The 27495-nt window shown below is 44.2% G+C and overlaps 1 protein-coding gene and 1 long non-coding RNA gene across 6 annotated transcripts in view; one reads left to right on the top strand and one right to left on the bottom strand.

Moving 5' to 3' along the window:
- SLC7A10 (solute carrier family 7 member 10) overlaps positions 1-26023 on the bottom strand; it is a 40538-nt gene extending 14515 nt beyond the window's left edge. For all 3 annotated transcript variants that reach the window (XM_038185628.2, XM_072043960.1, XM_072043959.1), the window contains exons 1-2: positions 25797-26023; positions 2204-2408 (exon numbers count right to left, since the gene is read on the bottom strand). In XM_038185628.2, coding sequence (XP_038041556.2) covers positions 2204-2408; positions 25797-25896 — 305 coding nt within the window. In that variant the 5' untranslated portion in view covers positions 25897-26023. The remainder of the gene's footprint in view (positions 1-2203; positions 2409-25796) is intronic.
- The window catches only part of LOC106017236 (uncharacterized), a 187893-nt gene that overhangs the window by 4372 nt on the left and 156026 nt on the right, over positions 1-27495 (top strand). The window contains exons 1-2 of one of the 3 annotated variants that reach the window (XR_011812338.1): positions 25996-26221; positions 26896-26969. This is a non-coding gene — a long non-coding RNA (uncharacterized lncRNA). Of the gene's footprint in view, positions 1-25995; positions 26388-26895; positions 26970-27495 lie in introns of those variants that run through there. The other 2 variants (XR_011812336.1, XR_011812337.1) reach the window with 2 other exon arrangements.

Here is a 27495-nt window from a genome sequence, read left to right as displayed (position 1 = left end):
CAAATGAACTGTGCTGTTACACTGCTCCACAGCATGGGATGTGACAAGTTCCCTGCGCTTAGTTTGCCCGTGTACAAATGCTATTTAAAACCAAGATGCTTCCAAACAAAGCTAAAAGTGGAAAGTCTGTTCTCTGGTACCAGCCCAGAGCCTGGAGCAAGAAGAACTTGTCTCATCCTTCTCCCTGGACGTGCTGCTGGGAAGGCTGAGCTTGTGCAGAGGTGAGAGCAGCCAAAGGCCCCCGGCTCCCATGTGCCGCTGGGGTACTAGCAGTAACCCATGGGTGCAGCCCTGGTGCGTGTTTCAACCCTTTTTAAAGACCTCTGGGTCTTTAATCTGGTCTTCCAAATGTGCTCTCAGACTTTCTCATTGCCTTTTCTTCTGCGTTTGGGGTAGGTGCTGCGTTCCGACTGCAGGACAACCTGCGCATGCGTTTCCCTGCCGCTGCACAGCATTTCATGCACTGTGCTCTGACGTGGAGCCCAGCCATGCAGCCAGAGCTTCTGCACTTTGGGAATGCCTCTCTCCCACCTGTGTCTCTTTAATTCTCTTCATCTTCTTACATCCCACTTAGCAGCATTACAATTTCCATCCCCACCTCCTGTCCCCTGCACAACCAAACGCCAGTACTGCTAGGCACAGAACATGCGGCACCGAGTACTCTGAAGGCTGCTATGATCAAACAGTTCTTCCTTGTTCCTTATACCTAATGAGGGAAAACAGGTTTGGGGTGGTGCTGTGGATTTTGTGTGCAGGAAGGTTAGGGATAAGACAAGAAAAGCAAGAGGAGATGTTGGGGTCTGGTTGGGTACATCTCATGCTCCTGTGGTAAATGTCTTCTGCCCGAATAGACCAAACCAGCCAGACTTGTCATTGGAAGGGTCTCAGAAATTTCTTTGGCAGATGGACTAAACTTGTGTGTGCTAAACTGGATACTCCACTGTAGAAGGATTGGATCAGAAGACAAAAAAGAACTTTGGAGAATGGAGCATTTCTTTTTCTGGGGGGTGATGTGCAGGTTCCCAAAGCCCTGCTTTCAGCTCAGACCCACCGATGAGTGCTGTGGGGCACGTGCGCTTCTGGAGTAGAAAACAGAGTGCTTGTGATAGTGCTGCTGAGCCACTATAAGGCAGTGGCTCAAGTCTGACAAGTATCAGGAAAATGCCTTATCATCCAGCAGGTCTTCAGGTGCTGGCTTTGCAGGGTGTGCAGGTGGTGTTGCACCATGGCAGGCATGAGCAAGGGTACAGCTTGTGGGACAGGGTGACTGCCTGCTTGCATTATGCCTGTCCCAGTCTTCAGCAGCTAGCCAAACTGTGGTGAGCTTGTTTTCTATCTGGTTTGCTTTCTCTAGTTTGCAGTTACCGTGTTTATTTATTTATTTATTTATTTTTGCAAATGCAACACCACCACATTGCATGTGACGTGGAGCCCAGCCATGCAGCCATTACTTGTGAATTAATGAACTGGCCACAACATTTTGGTGTTCCTCTACTGAGCTGTGAGTACAGGGGGACAATTTAAGGTTCCTTGTTAAATGCACAGTAAAATATACAAGATGACCTCTTTCCACTTGTCCCTTTCTTGTTTAGCTGCACTACTCTTAGCTGTGTTTTCAAAGAGAAGCCATTCTCTGAGTTAGCATCCCCCCGTTTGTATTTACAAGGCTTGGTACTTTGTGCAGCTGCAGCTGAGGAAGCAGAGCTACAAGCTGGCATCTGTTCCCAGGCCACTTCTGTGGGCAAAATTCCTTCTTGAGAAACTTTCTGTATTCTGCTGCAGGAAGGTCTTGCAGTGTAGTGCCATAGCATTATTTGCTGCCTTCTCACCACCAGCTAATGGAGGGCTTTGATTTATGGGAAGCAGCTCCAGCCTGCTAACCCTGGTGTGCGAAGCTCCTCAAACACAACGTGCTTGCACACAGGAATGTCATGTGGACACAGCTTTGCTTATAGTGTTGTTCACTGTCATTGATTTGATTAAGTCGGAGAGGAAAGTGGAAGCATCCGTTGTGTTCAGTCTGAAGGCAGAATCAGGAGCCCTGCATAGGGGCGATGGGGTATTTCGAGTGAGAACAGAAAGGATGACGTTACAAAAGCATGTTATTGACAAATGTTCTGTTTCTTCCACATCAGATGTCTTTTCCTCACTAAATACTTAATGCAAATGTGTTTTCAAATGACTGAAGAGATATGGTACTTACCCAGCTAACCCACCAAAAATCTCAGTGACGTAGGAATAGTCCCCTCCTGACTTGGGGATTGTAACTCCTAGCTCAGCGTAACACAGTGATCCAAGGGCAGCGACCCCACCGCCGAGCACCCAAATAATGAGAGCGAGTCCCACCGAGCCGGTGTGCTCCAAAACCCCTTTGGGTGAAATAAAGATCCCAGAACCAATGATGTTACCTGGAAGGAACAAGGGTTTGCAGTGAGATAAGTGAGTGAGAAACTCGTTTTATATTCTGTAAAGGCAAACAAACTCAAACATTGCACCCCATCTCCCACCCCAACACCTCTTTACCAGGTTTCACTTGCTTATTTTATCTGATTAAACTCTGGGGAAAATGCTGCCGTTTATCAGAAATGAGGCAGGGTAAGAGTGTACTCAGATCTGCTGAAGCACTTCAGAGATATGGTGAACATCTGTGTTTAGAGGTTTTGTGGCATGAATTCAGGCAGCTTGAAAAACTGCCTGCTGCCACCTGCTATGCCCAAATATTTTATTGAAGGGAGTTAAAAATGTCTTTTTGATAAAGATTTTTCATCTCCTTCTGAGGATGAGAGTTCATTTTTTTTTTCTGTAAGTAGGATTATTTATAATGTAGGGGCTAAGAGGGGCTCTCGTCACAAGGGCAAATTAAAGGTTGTGCTTGGAAAAGTCACTTCAAAGTCTGGAAATATTAGAAATCTATTAACATTTAATGTTTTCAATACATGTGCTGCTTAGTCATTGCCCCTAGATCTTAGGGGGATATTGTGGTGTGACTGCAATGTGGGACAATGTGGACTTTGTCCTTCTGATTTTGTTCGGTCAGCACATGAGCTGAGGGGGTGCTGGGTGTTGCAGACGCTCTTTGTGTGTGTGGGGTCAGGGCATGGTCGTCCTCCAGGAGCAGCGGGAGCTGCCCTGAATGAGGCGAGGCCTCATAACTGCTCAGATTATGGAGGGGGACTTCTTGGTGTTGGACAGACTGGGGATTTTTTGAGCAACATCTAAATAACACTCTTTCCCAAAAGGGCGTGAAGACCTTATATCATAGAACTCAGCTGAGGCTTTTCTTCCCTTATGAGTTGGTATTAAAAGCCTCACTTGCAAAACTGACTTTCAGCCTATGCTGTTGAACTGTGTTTCTTATCAGTACAGTTATAAAAAAAAAAAAAAGTCAATCCAAACCAAGAACTGGATACCAGTTGTTAATGAGTTATTGGCATCTAAATGAGTTTCTCTGCAGTCTTTGAACCTGTGTGTCAGCAAATCTAAGTTTGCTTCCTCCCCTCTGCTTTTAAGTTCTCAGCTCGCAGCGGATAGCACGTTCCATAAATGCATTCAGGCTTTCCAAATTTTGCTGCGTTTTGCTTCAATTCTGTTCTTGCATTTCTGAAAGCAGCTTCTGTGAGTGCAAAGAACCCATCTGGTTGTGCTTGTATGTAGCTATGGGTTTGCAGCACGTGTGTTGAGGCAGATAATCTATCTGTGGTTTAAAATGAAATTAGGGTAGAAAATAGACATCTCCTGCAACTGATAAGCAGGTGGCTGCTTCCTGGAAAAAGAGGGAGGGTGAGTGGCCATGGGGGAGCTCTGCAGCTTGCAGATCCCTGCTGGAGGACCCAGAGGGTTTCAGGCTTCATGAAGCAATAGGCTGCTTGTTGCCTGAGGGTTTCACCACGGGTGAAACTATTCCCTGGGTAATAAAGTGTTAGTGTAGCACTGTAATGACAAACCAGAGAATCGAACTAAATGCAATAATATATAATTCAACAAAGATACAGTCTTGGGATGATGTGGCTGGACACTTGCTGTGCCTTTTCTATTCACTGCTGTGTCAGTTTGTGGAAGGCCACAGCTCCTTACTGGTGCTATGTCAGGAATAAAAGCAGTCTTTTCAACATTACAACTGAACCCAGCTACAAAGTGCCCCCAGGCTGCTTCATCTGTGGTGCAGCAGCTGAAAGTAGCGTTGTCCCTGCTCAGTAGAAAGGAAGTACTGGTGCAGATTAAAGAAACTGATGCAGACACCCCACAAGTTGTAAAATCAGTTTAAAAAGTCATGACATTGACCAGACTTCTTTTCAAGTTTTCATTTTAATCAGTAAGCTTTAAGGATACCCCTGTTCACCTTTTCAAGAGTCCTTCTGCTGCCAGAGGAAGGCCACAATCACTTTCTCTTTAGATGAAAGTTGAGAGTCGCAGCTGTCTTTTGAAGAAAAACACTAAATATCACCAAAATGTTGATAACACCTTTGAAGTGATGTCATTAAATCTTACGTAGTACCTGAAAGCCACGTTAAAAGAAGAAAAGATTTGCTGAGGTACTATTAAAGGGCTCAGCAAGCCATGTCTGTAGCTGGCTCACCTGCCTGCTAACGATGCTCAATCCGTTGGCCAGCACCTTCCCTCCTGGTGTCACTTGTTGGGTACCACTGTCCTTTTGATACTGGGTAACTAAGTGCAGCTGTGTGAACCTCCTCAGCCCGCCCCAGGGAGGGGTGCAGGGACACTCCTCTGGCACCACGGATTGTGTATGGAGAGACAGGAACGAATAAAACAAACCGGGAAGATGCAGGGAGCTATGCAAGGGAAATACAACACCCACCTCTTCCTGCCTATGCTCTTCCTTCCTTCCTTCCTTACCCTCCAGAGAGTGAGGGCTGCGGCAGGAGGATGTGCCCAGCCAGTAATGGAGCGGAAAGAAAGGTGGGGGGCCAGGCCGGCTGCTTCCTCCTGCAGTGAGCTGCTCCGATGGCTGAGCAGGAGGATGTCCAAATTTAACTCTTGTGTAAATAACGGGGAAGGGAGTAATCACAAACTGCAGGTCACTCAGATGGGATGCAGGCAGGAGCAGTGCCAGGACTGGAACGGGCACATCTGCCCTGCCCTTCCCTTTCCTTTCCCTCTGAGACCTATGAGTTTTAGAATGGACATCTTTCTTGGTTTGTATAATTCTGCTCCTCCCTGATTCCGTATGAGGAAACAGACTCCCTTGATGGGTGCTTGGGTTTGCTTTTGGGACCAGAAGTGCTTTCTATGTGTTAAAAAAAATATATTAAAAAAAATCAGATGAGGAATCACAGCAGTTTGTGCTGAAGGAATGTCCTGATGAGATTGAGTTGCCCCATGATTTTCAGAGTTAACAGATTTGTTCTGGGCCTTCCATACTGGGAAGCTACATGGCTGGAATGGAGTGGGCAAACCTTTCAAGAAGACAGATGAAGAGTTAATGTATTGCTAAAGCATACATAATACCTGATAAATTGTATGTGTTTTTTTTGGTCATAGTTTCTACTGGTGACTGAAGTGTCACAACTCTCTAAAAACAAATAAGCATTTCTGGAAGACTAGTTGTGCCCTGTTCAAGAGCTGCAGCAACCCCTGAATTGAAGCTGAAAAAGAAATAACTGCCTAGGAGCTTAAAAACTGTCCTGATGAAATCCCTTGTAGCACTGCATACTACTCATATGTATGAAGGAAGACCTTAAGTTACAAGGACACTTAAAAGTGATCCCCTGCCTGCCAGCACAACACCAGTGTTTCTCTACTTTTCAAAATGCACCTGGAAACAATGCCGTTTTGGAGGGAGCCAGTGGTATTTTGGGGAATATATTGAATTGGGGACATTCTGCTGCTCACCCCAATAGATCTGTAGGTTTTAACTTCCTGCTTGGGATGGGACAGCATTCCTGCTCTGGCAACCCCAGTGCTGAACTGCCTGAACACCCCACAGCTGAGCCCCTGCTCAGCACTCCCGTGTTCAGGTAGCTCCTGTGCCTTTTGGTAGCAAGCAGTGAATGCAAATGCCCATCCTTCAGTAAGCTGTGTGCAAGTGTTTCCACCTCCATATGATTTTTGTCACCTTATAATTGTTTCATTACGTGTAGAAAGGAGAAAATCCCACCACAGCATGGCATTCCAACTGGTAACGGACAAGAAATTGAGAAAATCTTCAAGCTCACGTGTAGTGCAGTATCCATCTCTGGAGGTCCCTGAGCACTTTCAGGCTGTTGTCATGCCTGAGTTTTCTCTACCTGCTCAGGTACTTTGGCTGTAATGGGAAGATCTGTGGTGGGCTGGAAAGAGTGGGGAAATGGAGAGATCAGTGTCTGGAAGCAGTGTCATCAGGCCATGACACTGAACCCAGGGGAGGGAGAGTTGAGTGCTGGTGAGGTGCAACCACAGCGACAAGGTGGCAGCAGTGATAAAGTGCAGTCTAAATGCACATACAGAAAGTTGGCAGCTCGGTGTGCTTTTAGATGTGCGCACTTGGCCTTGACAAAGCCCTGACTCGCTCTGTGCTTTGGGTTTCCATCCCAAGGAGAGGGCATTGCTCAGCACCGTGAGCCTGAGCACTGGGTGGCAGAGAGCTTGCTGACAGGAGAAAAAAACCTGTGGTTTGGACCCAAAGAGCTGAGGAGAGGAGAGATCTATGGCATGGCACATCTTGGAGTAACACCCTCCTGCTACGAAAAGGCCTCCAACACAGCCCTCCTTGTGCACGAGGCTGCGCTACACCAGGAATAGCCAGTATGTCATTTAGTCAAGGTTAATTTGAGGTATAGCCATCTGTAGGAGCAGGACAGGAGGAACTGGCAGCCTTCTGGAGGCTCATTTCATGCAAACATTCACTGAATTTTTTGGTTAAATTAAGTAGTTATATTTAAAAATCTAATGTCCTTCATCAATGAGTATGTTATAAGGCAAAACTCTGCTCCAAACTCATTAGGATTTCCTATTATTTTGCTCACGCAACATGTGCGAAAGTTGTATCAGCCGGAGTGGAAGTGCTACGCCCCTTCTGACAACAAAATGTTCTTATGGAAACGTGCCATGGATGTGGCAATGTGCCTGGGAAGTACCTTCACTTCACTCAGTGTAGATGTAGTGTTTAAAAATAGATATGGTGGAGATGCTGAAATGCTTCAAGAAGATGAGATGCCAGAAACTGCCTGATGAGAAGCAGAATTTTAAGGAGGTACCTTGTTCTTAGGCCAGCAGATTTAGCAGTAAGGCAAACGCTTTACCCACAAATAGGTATTTCTAAGCAAACCCTGGTCAGCAAGAACTGAAGGTAATTTGGAGAGCAATTCCACAGCGAGAACAAAACTGGCTGTGTGGTGCCGGGAGAGAGGCATTACTGAACTCACTGTGTCAGGGATAATTTGTTCCAGCTTTACTACTGCTGGTATTCCTGATACTCACTACATTTATTTATTTATTTATTTATTTTTCCTCTAAGAAGTGAATATGTGAAAAAAAGGAATTTCTTCTTGTAAAACAGTCACTCTTTCCACTCCTTTGTGGCCTTTCCTAGAACTTCTTGCAGCAAAACTACCTATTGAAACCTAAAGGAAACTAATGCTTAAATCACATGTATTCATGTCTTGGCTTATAATATCTTATAATACAGAATAAGATATTTAGATCAATGAATATATATATATATATATATATATATGTTTATATATATAAACTCTTGTTGGAAGTAATACAGCCTTAATCCTGACTGGGAGATATCAGCCAGGTACTGGGAAGCTGTGTGACCAATTCCCACAAACCAGCACTAAGCAACCACAACAAACACCACCTCAACTACCAAGGCTGAATCATGAGCTTCCCATGTGGGCAATGTGCCCCCCACCTTCAGATCAAGGCAACAGAAGGGCTGATGCATTCACGCAGCACAATTCCTTGGGCAAAGCTGGTGAATGCACACTTGTGTTGCTGTGCACCCCTCGCTTGCTGCAGGTGCTCAGTGCATTCCACCAGCTACAAAAGTAGAGGATAGAGAGAGGCTGAGCCATTTGAAGTGGGGTAGGTGAAGTGTGATGGAAATTAAGGGCTGGGACTTACAGCAAACATGTCTGAAAGGAAGACTTTACCCCTGAATGTGTCCAGGAGTGTAGGATGTGACTGAGCAGGTATGATTTGCCAGGAGCTGAAATTTGAGTAAAAAGTGCAAGAGACGATGGCTTTTTTGCACTTGCTGAGCTATGCTGTGAGAAGAAGCAGGGGCAGCCTATTGAGAAGGGACAAATGATGATAAAGAACATACCAGAAGACAATCACAATGTAGCACTTCTGTTTAATTGCTTTGTTCAGGGTAAGGCATGTATGTTACTGCAGTGGCAATAGCAGAAGAAATATTTTTAGCCTTTTTTAATATTATGCAGTGTGATATTGCATATACAGGACGCTTCCAACATGTGCAACAGGAATACTTCTGCTGTCACCCAAACCAGTGAAAGACTGCCTGGCACTAAACGCTCTGTTTCTATATTGCTTCTGTAGTTCTTACATTAAGTGTAGAAACTCCTTCAGAGAAGTATATAAATAACATCCAGCATTTCTGCCTTGGGTACCTGCCACCACACCTGGGTGCCTTTGTTAATGTTCTCGGCCTCTGACCTTCCGCTGTCCCTGTGAGTGGCACTAGTGGCTTAAGGCAAAGAGTACAGAAGTTTTTGGTCTTGGCCACAAATCAAAAGCATGCTTTTAGACTTGCTCAAGTTAAAATCCTGACTGAGGCTAACAGAGTTCATAATTCATGTATGAACCAGCAGACCAAGTGAAGTCTCTTCTCAGACCCGTTACTGTGTTTGGCAATTGCTTTGGCTTTCCCAGGGTTTTTATCTTGACATCCACTCTTGTACAGGACGATGGAGGTGAATCTGGGTCAGCTGGGCTGAGCACTTGCCTGTTCTTCCTCTTGCCTTGCTGGGACTGAGTGGAACAATTCTGGCCTCTTCCATATAATAAAATGCTTCCTCCTGCTGTATTATTTTACAAGGGAAAAAAAGTATTTGCTGAAGTTCCATAAGATCTTGTTCTTTAGTCTTGACTGAAATTATCCACTTCTCAAGCATGACAGAAGGTAGTGTACCAAAAATGATTACAGCCTCAAGTAAAGAGTAAGTGGCACGAAGAACAAAAATGAGAAAAAGAACACTAATTTGTGAAAATATTTCTGCTAATAATAAAGGAAAAAAAAAATGTGATAGTTACCTGCTCAGCTCTCTCAAATTCCTAACCTTAAACAAGCATCAGTTTTCTGCAGGACAGAAACTGCCTTCAGCCCAGTGCTGTGTTCTGTAGTACCACTGAGTCGTGAAAGGACATCCTGCAAAAATACCAACCCTTGGAACAAAATCCTCTTTCTGGAGTCAGTTGCGAATTTGTAAAGGAGATTTTGTGAGCTCTGAACTTGACAAATTCCATTAATTTATTTTTTGTTTATTCATAACAACAATGTTCTGTGATAGGGGAGAGAAGAAAGGTAGACCTCACAGCTACGCCTACTTGACATTAAAGAAAAGCCTTTTTGTTCTTAACTTAGAGAAATTGGCCCATATAATTGGCTGGGAGCTGCTCACTTGTGTGAAAAAATGACCCCTGCAGCACTGCCAAAGTCAGTGAGACCTTCGGTGATCTGCTGCAGTGCTGCTGATTGCATGCATCCCCTCAGCCCTGGGGCTGTTTTCACTCGCCCGCGCAGCACTGCTGAGATGCGTTAACTTGACTGGAGAGGTAAAGAAACACAGCCATTTCTTCCCACTTTTCTTTTCTTTTTTTTTTTTTTTTTCTTTCCTATTTTTCTAGGATATGGAAACCACTCTCAGTATTGTTTAAAAAAAAAAAAAAAACACAACACAAAACATCGTGATACTGGATTGAATCATAAGATCTTAAAGAAGTTTTATTTCAGGCTATTTTACTTGCCTTCTGGGTTTTGTATTTTTTTTTAAGGCTTCATGGTTCAGATTAAGGAAATTTTCTAAAACACCCATGAGGGTTAAGGACATACTTCTTAAACAAAAGCTGTGGTTCTCATGGAATAACATCACTTCAAGAATTATTGTGAAAGGAAAAAAAAAAGGCAACAACCTAGATATGAGAGATGACAAAGTGACATGCTGTATATGGGAAAGAATGCATACTGCTGCAGCTGGCTATAGTGATGTAATAGGATGCAGATAGAGGGGAAAAATAAGCCCTATAATATAGGATTTTTTTAATATTGAGAAAGTCTTTTCCCAGCTGCACTTTGAATGCAGTGCTGTAAGTGGCTGCTGGGGAGTTCTGTCTGAGATGGCAGAACTCTGACTGTCCTTTGTGAGGGGCATTCACAGCCCAGGCGGGCAGAGCCACGGTGACCGAGGGGGCCTGCTGGTGACACCAAGCCCAGTGGAGTACTGCTGAAAACAAAACAACTGTTGTAGCATGGCCGTGAGCTGTGCACATTGTGGCTTGGCATTCTGGGGGCTCATTGGGATGGGATAATGCTGTGGGTCCTCAAACAGCTAAAGGGAATCACTCCTTGGTGGATATTGCTAGTAGTCTAGGAAAGGCAATCCCCTTTGCCTTTAAAACTGGGTTTTGAACCGGTGTGTTAATGGTTTCGCGAGTGGTCTGTGATTTTAGGTAGTATTAGTCCAAGTGCATGGAGGGGATCTTTCCTGTGTTTAACACTGATTTCTGGGCAATGTGTTATGTGCTGCTGCTGCAGTGCCACGCAGAAGGAATGAAAGTGCCAGATGTGCACTGCTCCAGAACCATGGTGCTGGTTAGACATTAAGGCAAGGGACTCTACTGGAAAATCCAAGTTGTTTTTTTTTTTTTTTTTGTGCCTCTGGCTTTTGAACTACGAGAGTCAATTTGTGATCGGGTTTTGATGTTTTCCCATGTAACTATGGGGGCTGAAACTCAACTTTTAGACAAAAGCTGAATTCTCATTAAAACACTTCAGGAACTGTATGTTGAAATAAAACCCTAAATGTGACAGCCCTTGTGAGAAATAAAGGGATCTGGGATACTTTGTGCAGTCACTTGGAGTGCAAAGTCCTTAGGGCATCTTTTATTTATCTGCAGCACACAATCCATGCAGGCTGTAAAAATAATGGATCTTGCAGCCTGTTGAAAGTATTCAGCAGTTCTTTAGGAAAGAGCTTACTGATTGTATTTAGAGACCATATTTCTGATAAAACTAAGCAATTTCCTGTGTGGTTACCAAAGAAAATATCACTTGTGCATTTTTACTGCTTGTGCTTTTCATTATGGATCTATATTATATATCTGAAATTCTGAATGGGTCTGTAAAGTCAACTAGAAATTTGTATAAGCATTTCTTTCCTCTAAAAAGTGAAATATTGTCCAAAAAAAGGGGAAAAAAATCTGCGCTTTTTTGCTGCAGTCAGGTAAATCACTATGTGACTAGTTTTTCAGTGAAGGATTGCAGCAGGCAGCATTTCTGAAAAATCGTGTATGGTTCACAAGCATAAATTGTGCCAGACTCTGGCTTTCATTGAGTGCTGCTTATTGTTGTCAGGAGAGCATAATCCAAGCTCAGCGTGGGTAGTGCAGCACTCAGCAGCGTGGTGCAGGTGAAGAAGTGGCGAGGATGCAGTGTTCGAATGCAGCCTCTAGCAGGTAGCACTGACAGAGGGAAACTGGCATCAGCCGGGCATCCTGCTTCCCTCAGTGTTGTGCAGGCATGTCCCATGGGTATTGAATCAGAGCAGGAATTAGGAAGAGGCAATTTCTTCTCAAACGCTGCAGTCAACATCATTAAGGACTATATTCCCCAGCTGTAGATTGGGTGCTCCATGGCCACAGTTGTAACAGATGGTCTGGGTGTCTCGCCTATGAAGGGCAAACCCAGCATCCTTTCCCAGTGCTGAGATAGGGTATGTAAGCCATTAATTATCAGTTTCTTCTTTTTTTTTATGGAGTCATGGAAAATGACATTTTAAAGACTTTAAATAAAATGTTTGAAACCAATCTGGTTTCAGTTACAGCTTTCTTTAGATATATTGGTATACTATATCCTCAATAGTAGACAAAGACAGTGTTCATTGACAGCTGTGAACAGAAGAATAATTGAAACCCTGCCCATCCTTTCAGGACTCCTGGGTCGAAGCAGACATTACTCAGTCCAACAGGACAACTGTCTGCCATTGCTTGAGAGAGCTCTTAGGAACAAGTGTTGAAGCTTTGCCTTCTCCTTTGAGTTAATAAACCTGTTTTACCTGAATAAGGAATATTGTAAAGATTTGAGATTACTGTTTAAAAGAAAAAAAAGGCTTAGATGAGAGGAATTGTGCTTTACAAATTTACATTGAATCTAAATATGATGTGGATTGCATCAGTAATGGTGATGGTGTAACTCACTGTGGGTTATTTATTTATTTAGCAGAAAACCACTACACTAAGCAGCCCTCCAGTCCAGATAATTGTTAGCTACTAATTGGCTCTGAGGAGTTAAGCACTCATAATTGAGGACATTAGTGACTGGTTTGGATCATCATTGCCGTCTGTGAGCTCAGGACATGACACACCTACACAACCAGCCAAGAAGTGACACGGTTGTGGCGCTAACCAGAAATGTTGTCACGGTACGGGCAGTCCTGTGGGCTCCTGTGGTTCCAGGGAATACCCATGCCACTCTCTGCCCTGGGCACAAGGTGGATGGGTCCCTGAGGCTGGCCTCAGGCCATTAATGGTGTGGATGTGCACAGTGGACTGCTCGGCATCTGCCCTGCTCCTCTCTAGCACGTTGGCAGCAGTGCAGCCTTTAATACATAAATGCCCCCACTTCTGAAATACAAAGGGTGGGTGAAGTTCTGAATCAACAGAGCATCCAGGCTCAAGAATTTACTAAGTATAGGGATGCTGCTGAATTAAACACAGCACAGCATGCCTTTTCTTGACCTCTTGTCAAGCATGAAGTTAGGCGATGTGGCAGGGTTTTTACAGATTTCATGGAACAGCCTTGAACTTCTTTGCTTTTAAATAGCATTCGGAAAACTCTTAATGAAGAATGGTTGAAGAATAAAAGAATCTATAGAGCCTGGCATTAAACTAATAACTGTTTAATTTCATATGTGAGGAAAAATATGTAACTGTTGTACTAGTGGAAAATGAGTTATGGCTCCTCTGCTAATACACTTGGAAAAAAATGAAAAATGGCTATAAAATAACAGTGTTAATTTAATGTCTACGGGGAGTGGTATTTAACAAAATTAAATGATCTTAAAACCTGACTGGTTCAAATTCCTAGCAAGTAAGAACAGGACCAGCGATCACAAGCTGATTCCAGCATTCCAGGTGGATTTGGCTGGGTTACCAACTCGTAATCTGCTTACCCTACACCCAACTTTAAAGCTCCTTAAAACCAGGCTGCTCAAAAACACCGGCAGAAGCGTTCCCCTCAGCCTATCGCGGGCTGGTAAGGGAGCTGTTCGCCTCCCGAGTAACCAAAATACGGCTCCGCTCTGCGGGACTCGAGGCTCTCCTGGATCCGCAGCCGGGCCCTGAGGGCGCCGCCGCCTGGGCTCGCTCCCAGCCCCGCTGCCAGCCCCGCTGCCGGCCCTCCCGTGCCCCCTGGCGGCCGGAGCGGCCCGGCCGTGCCCCGGCGGCCCCGGGCCGGGCGATCTCGGGCCGGGCGCTGCGGCTGCCCGCGGGCTTCCCACGGGGTTCGCCCCGTCCGCAAGGCGGCGGCGCGGAGCCTTCCCTGAAAGCAGCCCCCCTCCGCTCGCCGCGGGTTTAGGTGGATGCGAGGCCGCCTGCTTGGGTCGAGAGGGAAGCAAGGAGCACAAGGAGCTCTTCTCGGGTGCTGCCTGCGCTGCGCGGGGCTGATTTTGGTGGGCGGTAGGCAGCCGCGTTGCAATCCACGGTCTAGAGGGGAGCAGTCAGAACAAACTTGTGAAAACCTCTATCCTCAGCCTATAAAAGCTCTCGCTGAGTTGAGTGCTTTTGCAGCCTGGTGGTGCGGGGAGCTCTCAGCCCCTCAGCCTTGTGGAGGAGGCACAACCCACAGCGTGGAGCATCCCGGGCCTCTTGCTGCTCTGGGGCCACTGGAAAAGTTCTTCAAAAGATACAAGCTGCACATTCGGCTCTAGCTTAAATTGTGCAGATTTAATAAAGATGATTAGTTTGGAATTACTCTCCACTAGTAGCCTCAAAGACAAGGTGCATTTTTGGGGCTGCAGGTTTTGCTGTTTACCTGCATGCTGCTGCTTGCTGTACAAGGCTGACCACACTCAAACCATTAATAGTCCAACCTCTGCCCAATAATTTTAAAACAGAAAATGTGGCAGTTTAAAATTATCCCTTTCTGAAGAAGGATGCACTTTTATCTTCTTGTAAAATTAGTCATAATGTGACAATTGCTTTTCTTATACAGAAGAGGGTTAAACAAGAAAAACTTCAAGCTTTTAAAGCCATTTTGCTAACAGTCTTCACAAAATAATCTGTCACTTGAATAACATTCAAAGGAGGCGACACTGACAGGTACTGACTGTACTTGCAGGAAGGGCGCACCAGGACTGTAAATGACCTCGCTGCAAAAGATGTGATGTGGGCTATGATCAGTATAGTACTTACAGGCAAATGCTACCTCAACCAAAAACAGCCCTGCAAACACCCTGATCCCGTTCTGTAACTGACAAGCATCATTTGGGAACTGCCCTGAGTACGTGGGCACACACTGAATATGACCAATTTACAAATTGCTCAAAATTACAAATTGTTCAAAACTGCAGAGCCTGGTTTAGCACTGGAAAGGAGAGCTGGTTGTGCCCACCCACACGGCGCCTTCCTGCACCGACCTGTGCGGAGGGCAGACCTGCACTACGGTCCTTATGGTCCTTGGTCCTTACGTGGTGAGGGGAGGCCGGGAGGCAGCCTCATGTAAGTAACAAAGAAGACAGGCATGCTGCTAGTGCTTGGTTCTGTTCCATTTTATTTGAGTAGTGCTGCTGCAATGTGTTTATATCAAAGGAGAAGTTAAAGCCTGTATGATAGGATTTTTGTTGTTTTGAATTGAGAACTCCTTTTATTCTGCTAATCCTTTCACCGGCTGCAGGCTCTGTCTGCTCTTTTCAAGCTCACAGTCCACTGCTTTATTTCCTGCTCCTCTGTTCTGACTCTTGTACTTGGTCTGATTTCTCTACTTCCTTAACTTCTGACTTGTTCTCCTCTTCTCTTGCCAGTGTGGGGATATGTGGGCTGCATTTCATTACCCTGGAGAGCAAACCTCAGCCTGCCATGCCCCCTCTATGTGCTGCAATGAATACCACAGATAAGGCAGAAATACTGCGAAAAGCCTTCTGCTAGGGAGTAGGAGGCATTTTCCTGGGGACTTTGTCACAGGAGTAACACAGTGTGAGCTCCAGCACACTGCCATGCAGTGTGTGTGGTGGTAGGGCTGGGGCCACGCAGGGATTACAACCAGTCACCTTGGAGCTTCATATTCCACCTTCCCTTTCTGCTCTTGTCCCGGGCACCTAGAGCAGCATTCACAGTAGGGCAGTGCTGCCAGATGAGACGAGGGGGCCCCTTGCCTGTGGGCATTTAGTATATAAAGGACGCTTGAAGCAGAACACTAATGTGGTGTTAAGAGAAGGCTTTGCACCGTCTGCTAATTTCCAAAGAGAAACTGAACCCCAAACCTACCTTGGTGCTCTGAGAGGGATGGAAAGGAAACCCCTCTTGTTTCTAAAATGCCTGGGTTGCCCTGGAAAGAAAGTGCAGCACTGCACACTATAAATAGTGCAGCTTTGTGCTCTATTAGCCCTTGTTATCTGACTGTCTTATGTCTGTTTTCTGTGCTCTTTGGGCCTCAGTATCCAGACCTGGAAGTTTACCTGAAAGCAGCACAGAGGTGTTGTTAAATCTGATGTAGGTCCTAATGCCCAGCCCTGCAGGCATGCTGGGGGTAGGGTGGGGGTCTTCTCTAGCACACCATTTGCCTGATCACCAGCAGATAACTCCTGATGTTCTGAAAAGCAACTGATAGTAAAACAAGACATCCCAGTTGCAGCTCAAGAGGCAGATGCCAGACCATGCAACTGGTTTAATGTTTGTTCCTTGGCTGAGAAATCTTACTAGAGACAGTTGTGCCTCTGGGACAGCTCTCCCGTGCCCTCTGCACCTGCAATAATCTTCAGTATTTATCAAGAAGAAAAGCAATTACAAAACGCTGCTCTGAAGCTCACCAGCCTAGCTTTAATACCAGCCAAAGAGTTCAGCTGTGTCAGGGAATGCTGTGGGTCAGACGAGGACAGTATGACGCTTTTTGCCAGCCCAGGCTCTTCAGTCCTGCTCAGTCCAGTGGCAGGGACCCTTGAACCGAGCATAACTTGTGTCATGGAAAAAATATATATATTTTTAAATCTCTATTTGTCTGGCTCATTGTGTATGAGCATGGTGAACAGATTTATTGAACAGTCTGGAACATTTATCAGCAATTGCTGCCCAGCAGGAAAGCCTCTTCCTGTCTGTTCCTGAAAGTTTTCAGTCTTCATGGAGGTATCATCATTTGCCCAGTTGCCTAATTAGAAAGATGCAATGGTATGCAATTTCAGGAGTTGCACAGTACACTCGTCCAAGGGCACAGAAGGAACTTTGTGAGATGGTGCCAGCGGAAGAGACCAGCCTGGAAGCTGGCACTGGCTCCCTGACCCCCACCTCGCTGTGGCACCTCCCTGCTCACCTCGCCTGGGATCATTCTGCAGCTTTTTGCTGCAAAAAACATTCCTCCTTTAATGCACGTACATTCAGCAAAGTGAATATTGTGAATTCAAAATGTCTTTACATGCATTGGGGCCCTTTCAACTCTCAGCTGTGGCTGCCAGAACCTGCAAGTGAGCCGTGCTTACCCCAGGACTCTGTAGCAGTAAAGGGACTTGGGGTGACACCTGGCAGTGCATATTTAAAACAAGAAAATATGAAAGGAATAGCAACAAGCTACCCCAAAACTGTTGTGGTATATGTCAGGTTAGAGGAAGAGGTTGAATAGAAATCTCCTTTAAGCTCTGCTGCCATTGCCTGTGCTCTTACGCAAACCGTATTTTGGATGCAGATATATATGGGACACGCACAAAGTTTGCTGCTCTTGTAGGTTTCACAGCACTGTGATCAGAAATCAGTCAGGCACTCAAGTTTACATTCTGGTTGTAAATCTGTGCTAGCAAAATTCTGCTGTAGTTAATGTTACCTGTATTAGCACAGTGTCATTACATCTCTAAATGGCTTTGTCTCTGTTCTAGCAAATACAAAGATATCCTTAAGTTTCATTAAAGTCAACAAACTCATGTCGAATTTAAAAGCAGAAAATGGTATTCAAGTATGTTTCCTGGGGTGGGCACAACTACTGCACAATGGCTTGGGACCAGTTAAGAAAAAGGTCTTTAATCTTCTATTGGGAGCCCGAGCGCTAAGGGGAGGCATTCCTTCTGTATGTACTCAAAATATGTACAGGATTTCGGTACCTTTTGTAATAGTCGTCTTAAATCTTAATGTGTTGCTTGGTAACTAGCTGTGTCCACAGTGAACAAACACACAGACATATCCTACTGGTTTCTGGCAGAGTTTACTGTAAGAAATTGCTTTAATGCAACAAGATCTACCAGCAGTAGTACAAAAAAAGTTTGTCGGCTTATTTTTAATTCCAAGTATTTTAATTCTGTGATAAAAATAGAAATCTCTTCAAAGCTGAAGGCTAGGCATGTGAAGACACCACCCAGAAACAAATATTTCTTTCCCTTTTCTTAAAATATCAATTCAGCTATTTTTTAATTTAGCTGAGTCTAAGCACAGTGTTTGGAAATAACAAGCTTGGGTACTTTGCTGGGTTATGCTAACTCATGCTATTACTATTTTCAAGATGCTTAATAAAATGAGCTGATTATTTATGTTTCCAAAGTGCATGGCTTTTCAAGTTTTCAGACTGAAATTAAGAAAATCGGAAACAATGAAACTTATAAGCATTTACCAGAGTTCAAACTCAGCACTACTTCTTTGGAAAGCCAAACCAAACCACTCTGCACCCCCTCACCATTTAGAAGAGTTGATTTGCTATCAGTAGCACTGTTTATTTCCAAGATTTCTCGTTCATTTTGTCAGTTTGCATTTATGAAGTCCTAGGACGCTGTTTCTGAAATGGTTTGGTCTCCCATCCAAGGACATCAGAACTGCCTATGTTGTTTAAAATTAGTGATGAAACAAGGTTTGAACCCCCAGGTTTCCAGCTACCCAGGAGACAGGTCTGCTATAAAAACAGGACAAAATCTGGGTAGAAGAAATAAGTCAGAAGGAAATGAAAATGAAATATAGTTTGAGATGACCTCCCTGAAAACAAGCAAGCAAACCCCGTTGTATTAAGCTCTTGGGAGAACTGTTAAAGAATTCTGAAAGTAATTCAGAGAAGGAACTCAGCCTCTCGTTTTCATCCTTCTAGTCCATTCCTTGCTATTCCCTAACAAAAACTGATCCCAGGAGTGTTTTGTACTAAAGGATGATTTTTTTGTGGTATGAAAGCATACAGTTTTAAGCCGTAAGTCCTTGTATTCCTTGAAAATCATTATCTTTAACTTTATGGAGATGCACATACTGATCCTTTCCAAGGCACGGGTTGGCAGGGAGGAAAGGAATGCTCCTCTGAATTCATAAACCTTCCTCACAGGGTGTGAGCAGGAGTGAATGATCTCACAGCAGTATATGGGACTACGAAATACCCATCTTATATGATGTGTGCTAATAGTTGGTTCTCACTGTCTCACAGTAATTGCACAATGTAACAGCAAAAAGATGGAAAATGCTCAGGAACTACAAAAGACTAGAAAACTATTGATGCTTTTCTTTGCCGAACCATTAGCTTATTATGTTATGCACAAATATTCAACTGCAAGGAGTTTCCTGGAAAACTGCTTAATTTGTAGAGAAGGCACTTCCATATGCGAGCTCAACTTCTGTTGTCCACTGTCTGAATGCTTCTCTGTAGGGACTAAAGAGATCTAGAAAAGAAAAGCAACTTTTTCTAGCTGTATTGCCCATCCCTGTGTGATTATCTGGTCCAGATTTAATGTAGCATTATTAATGCATCTGTGACTTGTCTGGTGTCACAGGTGAATGTAACAGGCAGCCTCATGACATGAACTGACATAGATCATATAACATTGTAGATTTTAGTTCTCTGACCTAGTGTATTCGATCAAAGAATGAGATTCTTTCTTAAGTTGATTTTTCCTGGCTTTTGTGACTCTAAATAAGGTCTTTTTATTGTTTAAATATATTTTTTGTGGTTTATTATATTAAGATGTTTGGCCTGATCTAGATTATGTGGCTTCATGAAACTGATGAAAGAACTATTGTTCTTCACAGAAGAAAAACTGCCGCTCATCCAGATCACTGACCTATTTCTTGGAGTCAGAAGTAACCTTTCTGAAGTCTTCCTGATTTCTAATGCTATGTTTTACATTATTGATCTTGAAGCCCTATGTTTGATGTGCAGTTACAACAGTATTTAAGGATCAAGTAAAAAAAAATCAACTTCCCAAATGCCGAAATGGTTTATTTCTTCATAAGGTTTACTACTATTCTAAAGAAAGCTGGAAATTAATTGGAGCAATTCAGCTGTTGGGGTTATTCCATTACTCAATGATACAGCCATTCCTCAGACTTAAACATCACCAGTAAATGCCTCTCCACCTTTCTTTGAAATCCACTGGAATTTGTCCCTATCATCTGAAAGAAATGAGGAAGCATGTCTAGGAGCAAGAATTCAATCAGCTCATGCTAACACGAGAGTGGGCCATTCATTACCCCGAAATCAGAAAAATAGAACCTATGAGTTCCTGAAGATGGGAACAATTTGTAGAGAACCATTCCTCTAATCTTGCTTTTCAGCCCCAACGACCAGAGGCCAGTGCCAGAAGAACACGACAGGAGAATAAACTACTACTGCATAAAGAGTTTTTTTTTGAGGCTGGCATGCGAAGAAAATGTATTTACGATTATATATGGCTTTCTTCTGCAGGAGAACAGGCCTTTCGTATTCTCTATGCTTTCTCACTATACAGAGAGGGACACAGGCATTTAAAATGGAATTAGGATGCCGAGATGCTCAGTCCATGCTGGATTGCTGGTTCTTCACCATAGAATATCTGCTAAAGAAGTCTTTGGAAGACGTCTGGGTTTTTCAGGACCAGAAGAAAAAACAACGCTGTTAGGATATTTTATATTTGGGGCACTTTGGTACTGACAAATGCCTTCTCATTTTGTCATGCAGCAATCAAGATGACAAAAAAGCGTGGCAGCTAATAGAAACTCCCCCTGCAGCCCAACAAAAAAACGGGGTCTTGAAAGGAAAAGTTTGGCACACAAAAAGCTCCAAACACAAAAAAGCTAAACCTCCACCAAACCATTTCTGCTTGTTGTGAGCCTGCCAAAGCAGAACAGACTTTCTCAACAGAAAAGGCTACATTATACTAGAAGGAAATGAGCTGCAAGGCACAGGAAAAGGGAACACGAGTGGAGATTTATGGCGCCACTGAAAGCAGGCACTGTACTGCCAGATCAGGAGTAAGACACTACTAAAAGATGCTACCTTTGTTTTTCTGTCAAGGAAGGAGAGTTTCTGTTGCAGGGTATCTGCAGTATTGACGTCCGTAACAAAGTCCATCAATTCAGCCTTCTTATCAGAGCAGCTGTGGTCTGCCTAATCAGAATTTTCCATTTTTTAGAAAAACAATAGGAAAAAAAAACACTCAAACCCAAACCACCAGTCAATGAACATCTGCCAATTACTAACTAGCAAGGAGAACTGCTACAAACGTTGCAAGTTTCGCTTAAGTACTGACAACTTCCTAAAGTACAAATCTTGTGTGTGTTTTATTTTTTATTCTTTGAAAAAGTTTTCATTGTCTACTAATGCTGTTTCTGAAGATCATATGGAGGGATTTGGAAGGATTTGTTCATGCTGATGTGAACTTTTTTTTTTTACTTTTTTTTATTGCTGTTCTTGCTCTCTGTATTGTACATGGGGGATTTCATGTGCTGAGTCCTCATGGATACAGACTGCGGCAGAAAGGCACATCTGTGGACAAACAAAACAGTTTCCCATTTCTGGCATGACTCAGTTAAGAAAAATATAAAGTTGTTTGTATTAATTAATTAACTTATGTTTATGCCAGGAATTTCTAGTTAGAGCTCTTTTTTGCCTCCCTCTGTGAAATCAGCCTGCGAGGTAGCCGGCTAGCCCTGAGAAGCTGCAGGACCTCCCTGGAATTTTACCAAGCTGAATTTGCACTTTGCCATGGTTTTACTTGCAAGTAAAAACAACAGCATGTTTTCAGCTCCATAAATGCACATGAAGGCCTACTCCAAAGGATCCTGATGGAGAACTATGTTGGCACCACCTCAAAAAACATGAGAACGCACTATGGTCCCTTAAAATATATCACCTTATAAATGTAACTTGTACAAGCACTCTGGATGGACCTTTCTAGGTTTCTTTCTTTCAAAATGTAATATATGATCTTTCTCAGTAGCATACACCTTTTTTCATACTGGGTATCACCCAACTGAGGACACCCATCACCTTTTCTTTACATATGGAACCTGGACATTGAATTTTCAGTAGTTAGGAAGCTCAGCCTATGACTCTGGACTGTGTGGAAAAATACCTTCACAAGTACTTCAAAAGTACCTTTGTGGTTTCTTATTACCAGGGAAGATGTACCATTTATTTTGAACAAAAGCTGACTTTATTTATTTAACCATAATTTGCAGTTATAAGAGGACAAGATATTGAATTACATTTCTATGCAGTCTAGGTCTGTCCTATTGTCCTGAAAAAAAGTAGTCATGTAGGTTTAAATACTTTGTCTGCTATGCCAGCAAGCACCATGTGGAACTGAATGCTCAAAATATAAGTTAGCAACAAGTGTAACAGAGATAAGGAAGACTCTTTCTTTTTAGAAACATCTTTGTGTGTGTGTGTGTGAGAGAGAGAGAGAGAGACAGAACCACTGAGGTAATCTGTATTGCTCTCACAAGCCAGCAAACAAAAGCGTGTCCTGAAACTTCAGCTAGCTATGAAAGTGCACTGCTCACACACAGACTCAGAGAGGGAGAAGCTCCTTGCTGCAACACCATTGTTTTCTGTGATTCCAGGTAGGATCACAGAAGTAGAAAGAAATCACCTAGAGATGTGGGTGTTTGTCATCTTTCTCTCATAATGTTTCTTTCTGCTACAGTCCTGTGACTTGGATACTGCTCCAGGAGAGTCCACCTGGCCTGTCTAGGAATGATCTCCTAATTATTCCTTAGGCTACTTGATAAAGAGGTGGATCTGACCAGCGCTGGTTGATTCAATGACCAACAAGCAGTTTCCTCAAGCAACAATGGCACATGAAACATTACCAAGTAGCTGGCATTAATACCTATCCATTACCACTTAAGTTCTTGTATTTTTTAAAAAACATAAGTATAAAAACTATTCCTAGCTCTTCATGTTCTCCTTGCTTAGTGTTAAGCGAGCAGCCTGCTGGATCCTGTAGTAGATTTCTGTATAAAAGCCTGTGGGACTTAGGGCATGACAGGAAGCATGCAGGAAGGCTGGTAAGTAGAGTTTTCTGTGAAGGGCAAGGAGGAAAAATCACATCCAGTGCAATTATAGCTCTTGGTATCTCAGAGCGCTGTCCTTGGAAGTGGTATTTATGCAAGTGTACACTTCCTATAGATCCTGTAGATGGATGCGTCGTTGTTAGTTAATGAGAACAATGCCAGGCAGGTGTAGTGGCAACCAAGGAAATTTATTTGGTGGTTTTCTTGATGTATTAGCATCATGCAGATTATATTTTCCATTATGTGTTATGACAGTCCTGACAGGAGGAAGCACCTGTGATGTAAGGAGGCTTTTCGGCTCATATATATTCTGCTGAGACCATCAATAAGGTGGCTGGCTAACATCACCTGTGGGACAAAGTGAGTGTTGGTTTTTGGGTGATGTTGACAGACCAATTCCAAAAAGCTATTTCCAGAAACAGCAATAATTGAACGTATTGCTCACAGGCCATCTGATAACAGTTCTGATAATATCACTGTGGGATGGGCTTGAATTGGGAAGCTGTTTATAGGAGATCTTAGCCAAGCTTAGGTGTGAACAGAATAAGTACTTCAAACGTGTTCAAGCAACCAACTGAAAGTCAGCTGATGCAGATAAATTCCACCTATGCTCAGCAATATAAGGAGATGTATTTAGTTTTAGCTGGCATATTGCATTGTGGCTCAATTTGAAGGTCTTCTAGTAGGTCTTATATAGTCTGGTTTATGCTATATGGATGTATGGATTTATACAACAGACTTGACCAAAATGTGAGTGTGACCCTATGCCAAATTGCATGGAGCTTTACAAGCCCAATAAACAAATGCTTTGAGAAGTTTAACTGGTACACATTTATATATGTATGTATAAAACCACTTACTCTGTATAAAACAAGCAGTCAGACATCTCTTATTAAACAGTTAAACATCTCATGTATGCAACTTGTGCATACAGTTTCGCGTACATTTCTAATGTAAGATTGGTAATTTTGTAACTCAGACCGAAAGTATCAGGCTGGTATCAGACCTTAATCAGGCTGTTGTTTGTAATTCTTGTACTTTTCTAAAGAACAGTGGAATGTGGCAGGAGCCACACAGAGCCAAGTCATGGAACTTCTTACCCTGTTTTCATCTGCATTGGCACAACTCTTATTGAAGGCACTGGATAAGAATTTCTCTGTATAGCTCATGTGCCTGTGCTCATAGAAAAGGCATGCAATAATGTTAATCACACATTGAGCTCTACAAATAATGTATAACCAGCTATGTAGAACATGCATAAAATAACCATTGAATTAAATATGACATTGATTTGTGTGTCTCCTAAATAAATAGTAATTGGGTTTTCATGCAATTAGATAGTATCTACAAGTTATTACTTAGTAGACAATAAAGCACGTTACTACTTTATAAGCTGCACCAGTTCATCGGAGTATTGGCAAGGTTAATTTGCAGTGTAATTGAGTATGTTAGGAGGCTATTAATAGCATGAGAGATTTGTTTTCACCGTCTGTAACCATACTTAAGATGAAGCAGTTTGGGTGCTCCTACAGCGAGTCTCAGGCACTTTCCAAAATTCTGTAGCAGAGATGAATTGCCAGAAGGATTTGTTACTAAACTAAACACAGTGCTCAGCTTTACAGTCATTAAGTATCAGTTTCTTTTTAGTGTTAAAACAACAAGTTTTTATATTGAGTACCTGCGTTTATATAAGGACACCCCTAAGACGTGTTTTTTGCCTTAATTTGAAACAGCCTTCTTCTCTGAGTAGGCTTGTCTGCACGCTAATCTTAAAGATGTTAAAGTAACAAAGTCCTAAGTGATGTGAGAAAGCTAGGCTGCTGGGAGAAGTCAGGGGCCATGAGATGGCTATAGAATAGGCATATTTGTATTCCTAACTTGATGTACTTTGTTCTGCCACTTTTAGGGGGAATATTTTCCATTACGAGACCGGTATTTTTAGGGAAAAGTTTTTCAGAACTCTATAAAGAGAGGATAACATTTTGTTTTGTGAATCTACTAAGATGGCATAACAGTTTTCATGACATTGACAAATACCTCACTTGTAAAAGTAGTAAGAAAATTGTCCTACAATTGAACATACAGAAGGACGATGGAAGAGGAACAGTTTCTTTGCGGGGAGTTAGCACAGGCTGGGTCTGCCCCTGCTCCCTGAGCCAGGATGCATCCTGCAGCGTAGGGCAGTTGGGGCACTGCCGCTGGCTCTAGCAGCTGGAAGCCTGCAAAGCCTGAGCTGGATGAAGCGGTGCACCTGTACCTCCAGACACTTCTTATTTGCACGGGTGCAACTGTGAAACTTCCTGGGGTCGTAATGGGCTATGAAGTATTGGGAGACTCTGATGTTACTGGGGCGCTCCAAACACAGGGGTATCGATGTTCATACCTCAGCGCCTTCTCTTTCACCTTGCAGCATTGTGCTGGGGAGCGCTCAGAAATCAATCCGATTTGTTCCTTGGATTGCAAGTCATAGAATGCTTTATTTTAAACTAGCAGAATTAGCGTATAGTTGGCAATCACAAGCTTATTAATCACGTTTATACTCTGATATTCACAGTATTTTCCAAACACCCCCTCATGTTTTCCCTTCCTGTTACTAATTAGCAAAGATTTTCATTCCCTACATCCAACCTGTGGCTGGCAGGAACTGCAGCCGTCAGCTACAACGGGACGCTTGGTGGAGAGCTCACAGCTCACCGCATCAAACTAACTTTATCTCACAGCGCCAAACCATCCTCTTACATTTTTGTATCCGCAGCACCTCTCTACACTATTGGCATAAAGAAAACCTGCCAGAACATTTAGCGAAAAAGAAACAGCACTAACTCCACGCAGAGCAAGAAGAGGTTTAGCCCAAAGGCGGCATTTTCCCAGGGTTTCCAAGCAATCCGCCTTTGCCATGGGACGCGCCGGGCTTGGATAATTAAACCCTTGAAGGGAAAAAGGGTTTTGCCCCAGACGCGGGGACAGGGGCTGGCTCGGGAGCCCGGGGCTGCCGCCGTGCCCGAGCCCGCTGCGCACCCTCCTCGCGCTACCTTTAGCGGGCAGAAAACCTGCGAGCCGCCCGGCAGCCTCGTACCTCGAGCCCCCCAACCCAGCCTCCCCTTCCCTCCCGCTCCGCTCGGCGGCAGCCACCGGTGCCGGGGGGCGAGCCGGGGGGCGAGCCGTCCCGCCCTTACCGATGATGATGGCACAGGCGCTGCCCAGCCCGATCTCCTTCTGCAGCGCCACCCGCGCCGGGCCGCCGGGCCGCTCCCCGCGCTGCTCCCCGCCCGCCATCGCTGCCCCGCGCCGCGCTGCGCTGCCCCGCTCGGCCCCGCGCCGCGCATGCGCCGCCCCCGCTGAGGGGACGCTGAGGGGACGCTGAGGGGGGCTGAGGGCAGGGCGCTGGGGCTGGTGCGGGGCGAGGCGTTAGCGGCAGGCAGCGGGAGGAAGGGGGCAGCCCCGGCTCAGCCGCTGTCCCGCCGCCTTCCTTCAGTCACACACAGTGCGGAGATTTGAAGGAAAAAGCCGCCCCGACCCGCGCCGGTGCGCTGTGGGCACAACCCGTGCCGGTGCGCTGTCTGCCTCGACATCGGTAACATCACTGAGGCGGCGGCAGGAGGTGTGAAGTGTTTCTGCCTTTATTTGCCTTCCCGGTCTCTGGGCTGAGGGGAAAAAGCGCACAAAAAGCCCCGTACAGCGACTCCGTGTGTGCCGCTGTCCATACCGCCTCGGTCCTGGGGGCTCACCTGCGGCCGCCCTGCCCTCGGACAGCAATTAATGCTGAGGTAAATTTAGGTGAGATAATGTCCCTTAGTAACTCACATCGCTCCCTGAACAAGCTGCTTCACAGAGTGACAGTGGCTCACGTTTTCTGTGCTCTCAGATGAAGTCAGAAAGTTAAACCCGAGGTTGAGAGCTCTTCTGTTCAAGCTGTGACTGCCAGGGGTTTACTGAGGGAAATTCCCGCTCCTTGCATATAAGCCAAGGTAAATGCCACCCTGAGAGCAGTTCTGTGTTCATCGTGTGGGCCCTCCTCACTTGAGGGAGTATCCCCCTGTGGGTGACCTATTCTGAAAGTGCAGAGGCAGAAACATTTCCTCACAAGAAAATGTGGTGTCCAGGAGATGTAGGAAGAAGGTAGGCATGGGCCAGTGGAGTGGCCAAGAGAGAGATGGAAATTGGTCATGGGGCACTGGTGTCAATGGGAGGAGGAAGGTCTGGGATTGTAAGACCTTGGCAAAGAAAAGTGGCAAGTTGCTATGCTGACGTTGGTCTGATTTTGTTTGACTTTAGAATGAAAAGTATGGCCTGGAAACTGGTGAGTCATCTGAGGGAATCAGTGGACTGTTCTCACAAAGCTGATAATCGTAAGTGATTTTGCTTCATAAAGCTGCTTTATGCTGCCACTCTTATAGAAAGATTTATTGATTTTTCGGAGACTGAGACTTGTTTTGTAAATTGATCTATCACTCCACAGAATTGTTGTTTCTAAACGAATTGCCTCACTAACTACTTCTAAAATGCTCTTTTATTGAATTACTATGTACTTTTTGTAAGGAAGCATTTTACAGGAAGATTTTCTTTCTGAACTACATAAATGGTAGTACTGTTCTCATTTTAAAGACAGGGAAACGTGAAGGCTACAAATTAAAGTTCAGATGCTCAAAAGCAACCTGATCTTTTATGTATTTCTCCTAAGTGGTTTAAATGATCATTTCAGAGCTATGCTTTTCACTGGCAGCAACTGAAGTTATTTCTAGTACCTCTGAAAGTCGCTATATGCTAATTTTATATAGGTATTATAATTAACTCAGTGCAAATTTATCTGTGACAGTCTATTGTTTTGTTCAAGATAAAAAGAATATTGGATAAAACTTCATCAAAGTACAAAAA

Source organism: Anas platyrhynchos, chromosome 12, assembly GCF_047663525.1.
Source record: "Anas platyrhynchos isolate ZD024472 breed Pekin duck chromosome 12, IASCAAS_PekinDuck_T2T, whole genome shotgun sequence".
Taxonomy (NCBI): Eukaryota; Metazoa; Chordata; class Aves; order Anseriformes; family Anatidae; genus Anas; species Anas platyrhynchos.
This window is presented reverse-complemented; position numbering and strand designations above follow the sequence as displayed.